Raw genomic sequence first — 10000 nt, 5'->3', positions numbered from 1 at the left:
GGAATCTTTTCAAATGCAAATCAAATTTAATATATTCTCCCGCATTAGCCTCCGTTACAAGCTAATTCCAATCCAATTTTAGGAACACGAATATGGTCTTTTGGCCAGTACCAAAATAATTTTGCAGAAAAATAAGTAAATACTGAATTAACCGGATGACATTGAAAAATGCCATTAATTAAATCGAATAAGCAAAACTTTCACAGCGAAGGCGGAAATAATAATAATAATAATAGTAATAATAATAATAATAATAATGATAATGATAATAACTGTTTATTAACAATTGAACTGAAAAGTGAAAAGGAGACAAAAGAGGTTATCCCTTTCTAGTTTTGTCTCCTCCTAAAAATAATTAAAACATTAATAATTTACATCTATTATATAACACGAAGTACTTAATGTTCAAATGAAACGCTCATAAAATAATTAAAAATTATTCCATGAGCGCGGGTTGGATATGAGATGGTAAATAGCCAACGAGGCGCGCAGCTCCGATTTGGCTATAACCAGTGTCATATCCAACAAGCGCGGTGCTGTCAGAGGCTCATGACCTAGCTTGAAGCGTTCACTCTGGTTGAGAGCTGGGGTTTTTTTGAGTTTAAAAATTTCCTTATTTGGATTTCACGCAGCAGGTGTATTTTCCCGCGTGCTCAGTTTCGATCTTACTTTTGTCCATACTTGGGCATAAAATTGGTTTCCTAAAATCCCCAGCTTGGTTCCAAGGAAAAGAGTTGCAAATTACACGATTCAAGGTCACGTGCTTCTGGTGCCCTACGTTGTACTTTCTCCAAGATATTTAAGTCTTTTTAAGGACCGTACATAGAGCTAGATTTGAGTCATCCATTCTTTTTAGAGATACATATCACTGTTAAACTTCGATTGCGAAGCGTTCCTCTAAGATTCCAAGTGGGTAACATCTTCCTGTAGTTCTTCAACATCGTGTTTCATCCGTCATTGCCTTATGCACTTTCATGCCATTTGCAAAAAGTTTGGTGTGTGATATAGTGTTTCTTGAGATATCCTTAATATACATAACAAATAAAATGGGTCCAAACACGGTTCCCTGGGGTACGCCAGACAAAACGGAAGTCCAAGATGAGTGGTGTCCCCGCAGAACGACTCGCTGGCATCGATTTGTTAGAAAGCTTCTAAGCCAAGACGGTAGTGGACCTCGAATACCATATGCGTGTATTTCTATCAAGAGCCGTTCTTGCGGCACTGAGTCAAACGCTTCAGTAAGATAACATCATTTTTCTTCCGTGTGTTTCTCCCAAGAGCCAACTTGAATCACGAAATTAGATAGTGGTTGAGACAAACAAGATTTCCCCTTCAGAAAGCCAAATTGCTCTTGTATAAATATCTCATTAGTATCCAGAACTGAACAAGATGCTGTCTAACTATCATTTCACACACTTTAAATGCTACAGATGTTAGCCAGACAGGGCGGTAGTTCTTGCGAACTCGTTTGTAGCACCTTTCTTATGTAAAGGAGTGATGTCAGTCAATTTCCGGTAGTAAGGTAACATGCCTGATGAGAAGGACGCGTTAAAGACAACACTAAGTGATATGGAGCCAAATTTCCAGCGCATAAAAGATGGTAGGATGAATACTATTCGGGCTGCCGGGGAGATTTGCGAGGTTTCAGTTACCTGAGAATCTTGTTAACATCCTTCGGTGAGCAGTATAAAAGACTAAGATTCTTGTCTTTTAATAACTTGATTAAATTATGGAAAATTTTCCAAAATTTTCATTCGTAAAAATTGATGCGAAGCAATCATTCATGCATGCAACATGAGTGAACAATTATCTGAATGCATGATGTGTTTACCTGCACCTTGGTGTCTTCGCAATGCATTATTGGTAACGAGTATAAAGGTGCATAGGCTCAGCATGGTGTAGATTGTATTGTTGCTGTGGTAACGTATAGTGAAGTGAATTGTAATGTGGCGTAGCCTAGTGCTTTTTTTGCACTGGTGTACTGATGTAGGGGAAAAGAGTGTATCTATATTGTAAAAAAAGGAGTCAGTAAAAAACAAATCTAAAAAAACGAAGAGTATAAAGATGGATGCATAAGCCTCATTTTGGGAAATCTCGCAGGAGATCAGATAAAACTCCTGGGAAGTGGAAATTGAACATTTCATAATCCTTCTCAAAGAGCTTGGCAAGCTCAAAAATCTTAGCTTTGGGAATCGTTGCGAAATTTTTTAGCATTTTAGTCGTTGTATTACTACGGGTGATAAAAGGTGGAAAAGTCACTGCTTTATCCATTCCAGTTTGTCGAAGAATGTAGGTAGCCTCTTCTTGCATATCATTGAAGTGGCCAATGAAGTCGTATTGTATGTCGCAAGGAAAACAAAGGTTCTGGTAGGTTGCCCAGTGACGGTCCTCATTGAATCCAATGGTACTTATGTAGTATATAAACTTTTTAAATGTTAACTTGTCGTCTGAACTCGGATCTACGAAGCGATTGAAGTAGTCTAGTATTTTCTTTGAATACGAATCATGAAAATACCATGCCCGATCACGTACTATCTTGTCTTCATAGGCCGACAACAGCCTCTCCAGGGGATCACGAACAAATACGAATTTAAAGTAGGTTCGAAGCCTTAAATCAACTTCCTCGGCAGAATAATCCCGACTAAGAAACTTAAAGTTCTTAGCATCGTGAATAACATTTCTATCGGTGACATCCGGGCGGTTGTCGAGAGCCAAAAACACCTTATTCCACTGAGTACAAGCCACCTTAGGAATAAAGCAATACACTATTTTATATTTGTCGTTGACCATAAAATATCTCAATCTATTCTGGGCAATATCTCGCGAAGCATTGGTGAATTTGTGCGAATTGCAATATTTCCTTAGGTGATTTTGTCGCTCTCTTTGTCTCTCTTCCAAAAGTTGGACATTTTCCGGTTCCATCTGTAGGTGACAAAAAATACGCCTGTTAAGATTTTTAGATCATGGCTGTTTTGAAAGTTACGTAACAAAAGGAAAGCCCTAAAAACAAGGTTTAATTAAACGTGGCTCTGAACCCACGACCACTGAGAGACACAAGCGCCGTGCTCTACCAAGCCAATTGAATAATAATAATAATAATAACAATAATAATAATAATAATAATAATAATAATAATAATAATAATAATAATAATAATAATAATAATAACCCCATTACACTTCCGTGATCCCCCCCCCCCCCCCAAACGTACTCCACGGCCTCCGATATGGAGCAGCTCAGGATATTGGCAGGAGAGAAGCATCTGCACTCAGCATGCTTGGAACAGCTTTCAAGTCCGGCGTTCAATTCAAGATAAACCTCGTTATAGTTTTGAACCCAGGAGACGTATCAGAACTAATTGAAGTAAGATCGGCCGGGTGAGTGTATAGTTCTAAGAATGACTGTTTAGAAAGACTTTGACTGACCGTAACCTGAGCGGAAGTCATCTTAAGAGTGAATTTTTTTGTGTAACGTCAGTAGATGGTAAAATATACTCTGGTCGTAGATGTGATTGGTCAACAAAGTCATGATGTTATTGGTCGACTCTCAGTTAAGCCTGATGCGACTGGTTGTGAAGACTGTTAGCAGTCGCAACAATCACTGTTTATACTCTTCAAAAACAAACGAACAACACGGCATGAAGACACAACTGAAAACTGGCGCGACTACAACGTGCTTAATATATATACCGAACATATCACAAAGTCCGCCCATGGCGGTTTACAATTCTTTCCCTAGGGTGAGATCAAACGTCAGCTTGTAAAGGCGCCTCTGGCTGCCACTATCAGTCTATATTTGATGTCACCCAACCAACGCATGTATGTCAAAGGAGGACAAACCACATTACCGGGGTCTCCCCGCTATTCTTCAAGAACATTGTGTGGGCTCTGTAACGCCCCACATTGATTAACAGGAAAGGTTGTGGGATGGTCCCTACGGGTTATAGTCCTTATCCGAGAAGAATTGAAAGTCTAACCATTTGCAGATTTCATTATCTAAAAGGCAGCACTTTATCCTCAGCTATTTTAAGACCCTGTGTATTGGTCCGGACGGAGTCAAACTCACGGCCTCCCCCATGGCAGCCCGGTGCTTTTGAAACCAATCAGCTAGATCAGGACAAGAGAGAAGTAGGTAAGAGTGTTCCTATGGCCCTGGTGTGCTCCCCAGCACAGTCGCAAATGAGTCTATTTTTAAAATACCCGTTCCTGCAAAAATTAGTTGTCATGTCCCTGAAAAAAAAAAACTGAATGGCAGAACCAGACATGTTCACGCGTGACACTCTTCTCACGATTGGTTAAAGTGGCGGCCCAGTCTTTGTTTGTTTTCGCGCGTAAAGTATATTTGTTACTCTTAACTAATTCACTCTTGGTCAGGAATAAGACCTCTTCCCGTCCCGTCCCGTCCCTTCTCGTCCCCCTACAAGCGACTTATCGACAACATCAACATTAGGTTGCTTTTTCGAGAAATTCGTACTTTGAACCGTTGCCAACTGTTCGGGCCAATTGCATTGCACAAAAATTGAGTTGTAATATTCGGGGATCATGATCGAAGATTATTGAAAGAGCTTGGAACATGTAGTTTCTTTGTCGCAGCATACCGACCAATTTTACCAACAACACGCTTTCAGCCATTAGACTAAGACAGATCACTGTTTAGAGGTCTTCACAGCCAATGACATCAAGCTTAACTGACAGTCACGACTTCGTTGACCAATCACATCTACGATCAGAATATTTATACCATCTACTGACATTACACAAATTATATAACTCTGAAGGTTACTTCCGCTCAGGTTGTCGAAACGCCAATCAATGTACTTCTCTTAGTTACGAGAAAGAAAAAATTGGATGTCGGCACTAACAATTTTCTTGCGGCCAGAACGCGGAAGATCTTCTCCGAAGCTCTCCTTTCGCAAGGAAAAGACTACTTGCTAACTACTAATAACAAGCTCTGCATATCAGCTGTACACACTACAGCGACAAACAGATCGAGTGGGGTAAAATGGGCTCTTTGCAGCTGGCGATCACATGGTACAAAAACTGCTATACTGGAGAACAAACTGCCTACTGCGACATCTAAAACAAATAAAATTTAAATGACGTTGCATTGTTTTAGATGTCCCAGTGCGCAATGGCGGTTTTTGTATCATGTGATCGCCAGCTGCAAAGAAAACAAAGTTGTTAACAAAGCTGTCTGAAACACAGATTCAGCTAAGCAACAAAGAGACAAAATAATTCTAGGACATTTTGTGAAAAACTGGAGTGATAGTTCGCGGTTACCAAACTTACCGTTTGAAGGGTTGGCATTAGTGCTGGGCTGAATTTTGAAGAGAACTCTGAAAAAGCGAATAACTATTAGTGAAAGTTTAAAGAAAAACTGCTTGTTATAAGATAGGCACAATGGTTTTGTTCTAAAAATGAAAATACTGGACAGGACAAAGACAGGAATGTTGTAATGGGGAAACTAATTTGTCTGAAAGACATAAATTGCGTTTTTTTCAAACGGCATTCCCGCTCCTCCTTCCCCTTAAAAATATCAAGAGTATTAACAAGTTAATTTATGGTTCCGTGATAACTTTAGAGGACTTTCGCAACCTGGGGTCATCCTTTGTCCCATGGCCAGAATAAGCACGCTTTTTTGCAGTCTTGCGGTTTCGTGTTACAAATGTTTATTAGAAGTGCTTATGCCTACTGTTAAAGCATTATTTACGTTTCTCTGCTATGTCACTGCGTTCCGCCGCAGAGAAAACGTTTAAGTTCCAATCAGCAGAAAGGCAACAACACGCTGAAATAGGAAGGACACGACCAGTTGTGTTTATTGGGGACGAGAAAAAACTAACATACAAGAAATAAAGTAGTGGCGGAGAAAAACGAATTACATCACTGTAAACTACGAGACTAAACGTAAACAGTATACTAGAAAAATTAAGCTCGGCAAGATGAGAGCGGTAAAACTGGCTGTGTCGAGTAACTAATGCGAGAGGCGACAAGACTTAAATACCGAGATGTGACGAAAATCCCTTGAGGATCAAACTGCGGCCATAAATGCAAATTCCGAACATAAACACATTTAATCTTCTGTCTTGAATGGACCTCTATCCCTCATTGAATATTGTGTCGCTTGATATCAACGTGAAACTGCGTAGCCGAAAAACTGGGCAGCGCGGAAAGATTAATATCCATTATTAAATTCTCAACCTCGGATAATGCAATTCTTGCTTTCTGATTGGTTCACTGGATCTCGGTTATCAGCCATTACACCTGCGTTTGACCTTATATGGAAATGAATGCGGCAAATGTCTCTCAGCATTAACGGTTTAGCGCCGGGAATTCACGTCACTTTCCGGTCGTTTCTTCAACTGAAATAAAACTTAGCAAAACCGCAGGTTGAGAATTTAATAAAACAATAATTCTATTCGGCCTTGTTGGATACGAGATTGGTAACAGCCAACTCGGCGCTACGCGTTTCGTTGGCTATTTACCATCCAACGCGGGCTCATGGAATAATTGTTAATTAGTATAATTTTCAGTGGTGAATGTGACAGTTCGGTGTTATATTCATTGCTCTACCCGGTGAATATAACGTTTTGGAGACGCGACTACTAAGCTAAGCAAGTACTTTTCGTTTGTTTTTTAACGTGTTTTAGCACTTTGTTTTGCACTTTCTTGATATTTACCACTGAAAATTATACTAAAACAGTTATTCGCCTCAGGTTCACTGAATTCTGGGGAATATTTACCACGACTACGTCTCGTAAATATTATACACTTTATGTATGGTCCCGAGGGAAACAGTTCGTTTCCGAGGAGGACCATACATTAAGTGCTTTGTTATATATTTAAACTCTTCCTTCAACAATCGCAGCAAAACATCCGGAGAGGTCCGGATACATTTGAGTTTGACCAGGAGAACGTGACCGAGAATCAACCGATCACAGTGCTCGTTTTGTTGAGTGAAAGTTTGGGTATATAACAATCACCAATATTTATTTCGCCCTCGGCGGATAATTGTTAATTAGTATAATTTGAGAGCTGAACAAAGAGTTTCCAGCAATTTGATTGGCTGAGAGATTCCTTATATGACGCTATATTCACCGCGCTAGGCGCTGAATGTAAAGCAAAACAAAATGGCTGCCAGCAGCCGGCTGATGAGGACATCTCGGAAATAAAGACAACGCAAAATGCAACCAAGTATGGTATTAAACTTTTCATAGGTAAGTCAGCCTTCTCCCTCGTTGAGCTTATTCATCGAAACTTCGCAAATGTAGAATAAAATAGCAACAGAGCTAGCATCAACATAGCCTGCTTGGGCGTCTGATGCGTGTTTCGTGACGACAACAGCATCTACCGCCTGCAAACAGGCTAGCACCAACAACAACAAGTGAAATAGCACAACAGAGTCATAATTAATTTGTAAAGTTTTATTTAGTAACTGTCGGCAAGGAAACAAGACGGAAGCCATTACGATAAAACAAATTGTTGTCAATCAGGGTGGCCTTATAACTGATTTAAACAAACTATCAATTTCTCTGTTGTTCAGCTCTGAAATTATACTAAAACAATTATTTGCCCCAGGATCAGTAAATATTGGCAAATAATTGTTAAATATATGCAACTATAGATGGTTTTCAATCACGTGATGAGACGGCCATGCTCGTGCACAAAACAATAGCAAATTATGACTCATATTTTGCATTAAAATCGAGTCAAATTCTGTGCACCAACATGACTGTGACGTTAGGGGAAGACCATATATAGATATTTAAGGTGTAATGCGTCCGTGGGAAGGATGAAAAACTAGTTGCCTAGCGACGTGAGAAGGGACAACCGAAAAATCAGAGCTGAGCTACTGAAACTTCGACATAGTTCCCAAGCCCCCAGTTTCCCATGGGGGAGCTACTGAGGTCAACTTACAATCAGACGAAACCGTTGGGAAGGTTAGCACTTTTGACGTCTTCTTTGCATTTCTCCCCACCCCCCTGATTCAATGTTGTACAAAACTGAAGGGCTTTTCCTTCTTCTTCCCACTTCGCCCTATTCAATGTTGGAAGGTAACATAACAATTTCCCACAACATTGAATAAGGGGAGAGAGGAGAGAAACAAAGAAGATGTCAAAAGAGCTAATCTTCCCGACGGTTTTGTCTGATTGTATGGGAGTAGGAAATCTGCTTTGAACGCTTACAACTCTCGTAGTATTTATCATAGACAAATGCAGTTGGGAAGAGCTGTATCTCAACCCGGTTCTGTTAAAGCGCAAAAGAAATAGTTTCTCCTTCCCTTATATATCCCCCCCCCCTGCCCCCCATTCAATGTTAAAATAAAACTATTTCTTTTGCGCTTTAACAGAAGCGGGATTGAAATACAGTTCTTCCAGACTATTTTTTGTCTATGATAAATACTATGAGAGTTGTAAGGGTTCAAAGCAGATTTCCTACTCTCATACAATAATAGACAAACCTTTGGAAAGGTTAGCACTTTTGACGTCTTCTTTGCTTCTCGCCCCAATAGCTTCTCGCCCCTTCTCGCCGGAATAGACCGAGGCAGAAATCAATACTTCAGTCGACAATACTACCCCCAGAAACACCATGGAGTTTTTAATAAAACAATTGCTCTACTTGGGCGCCTCGTTGGTTTTCTGTCACTTCCTATCCAGCGCGCCCTCGTAGAATAATTGTTAAATATCAATTCTGTTATTCTTAGATCGCGGTGGTCTTTCATAAAAGAAAATTGAATTCTAAGGAAATATTGGAACTTACCTGAGAAAATAGCTACCACCAAGACACAAACCACAATGAGGAATATGAGGTTGGTAATTTTTACACCAAGCAAGCGCATTTTTTTCGGGATCAAGTTGAAAGAGAACAATAAGATACTTGCTGTCGGAGTGTACACAGTGCATACACAAAGCCAACAGGGCTTTCAAGTCCCAAAGGATTTTCGTGCCCTAAAAAAGGCAAAATGAGCAATATTCAAGAAAACTTGCCTAGCACACACGTCAGCGCATACATCATTTTGCCTAAGAGCATAAAAACATTTCGTTATCAATTGGCAGGCATTTTAATTTCCCAGAAGCAATGAAAGATGTGGGTCCCCGAATTTGGTTTTGAGATATGAGCAACTAAAGCCAAATATAGGGTGTTTTTTCTGGGCTTTCAGGTTGCCAAGGTAACCTTTCAACAATGACCGCATCTTGTTCAGCAATAATTGGTGTTTCATATGGTATCATAACATTGCTGTCACGTGATACAGTCTGTAGTGTCAGTCTTTCTGAAGAGAGTGTCTCTTCAACGTGTTGAAGCTGGTTAGAGCCTCCTTAAATGGAAATCAAGCTTTCCAAGCTGTTAGTTAGAGTCGACCATTGTCAAGCTGGTGATTCACAGGGAGATAGACTAACTATCGAGTTAGGATTTCGTGTTGGATTTTCGACTGAGTTGGCCAGTGTAAAATGCAGACTGCAGACCAGGGGTAAAATGCAGACTAAGGTTATAATGTAACTGTTGAAAAAGTAAGCCCAAACCCTTTAGAAGTGTTAACCTTTAGGCCTAATCATAAGGCATAAAACAATATTGAGACTTGAATGTTAGCACTTCTAGAGGGTTTGAATTTTTTTCAACAGTTATTACATTATAGCTTTGGTCTGCATTTCATCCCTGGTCTGCAGTCTGCATTTTACACCGACCAACTCGAAAATCCAAATCGAAATCTTATCTCTGTAAATAGGTCACCTCGATTCACAGGTCTTTCTCATGTTTATTATTGTACTTTATTCACACGAAAAGTAAAGGTAATAACCACAGCAATTCGCTCTTTAACTTGCTGTGAAAAAGAAGCTAAAGTGAACGCGGAAATGATCAACATGTCAACTTCGATGCCAATTTTACTCGATTCCCTTTAATTTATTTTCTTCAATCTTTCTTGTAGTATTGTGGGAATCCTGTGCCAGAATGCAAGGTTACGTGGCACTGAGCTTGAGTGTCACGAGGAGAATGATAAGAAAGGT

The 10000-nt window shown here is 39.8% G+C and overlaps 1 protein-coding gene and 1 pseudogene across 3 annotated transcripts in view; one reads left to right on the top strand and one right to left on the bottom strand.

Annotated features, from left to right (window-relative positions):
* LOC137993352 (carbohydrate sulfotransferase 11-like) overlaps positions 1–10000 on the bottom strand; it is a 35870-nt gene that overhangs the window by 364 nt on the left and 25506 nt on the right. For all 3 annotated transcript variants that reach the window (XM_068839134.1, XM_068839135.1, XM_068839136.1), the window contains exons 2-4: positions 8757–8944; positions 5289–5335; positions 1–2922 (exon numbers count right to left, since the gene is read on the bottom strand). The exon at positions 1–2922 is cut by the window's left edge and continues 364 nt beyond it. In XM_068839134.1, coding sequence (XP_068695235.1) covers positions 2080–2922; positions 5289–5335; positions 8757–8835 — 969 coding nt within the window. In that variant the 5' untranslated portion in view covers positions 8836–8944 and the 3' untranslated portion in view covers positions 1–2079. The remainder of the gene's footprint in view (positions 2923–5288; positions 5336–8756; positions 8945–10000) is intronic.
* LOC137987722 (uncharacterized) overlaps positions 9318–10000 on the top strand; it is a 2015-nt pseudogene continuing 1332 nt past the window's right edge.

This window comes from Montipora foliosa, chromosome 2 (assembly GCF_036669935.1).
Source record: "Montipora foliosa isolate CH-2021 chromosome 2, ASM3666993v2, whole genome shotgun sequence".
Classification (NCBI taxonomy): domain Eukaryota; kingdom Metazoa; phylum Cnidaria; class Anthozoa; order Scleractinia; family Acroporidae; genus Montipora; species Montipora foliosa.
Note: the sequence above shows the minus strand (reverse complement) of the source record. Positions and strands in the feature narration are given on the sequence as shown.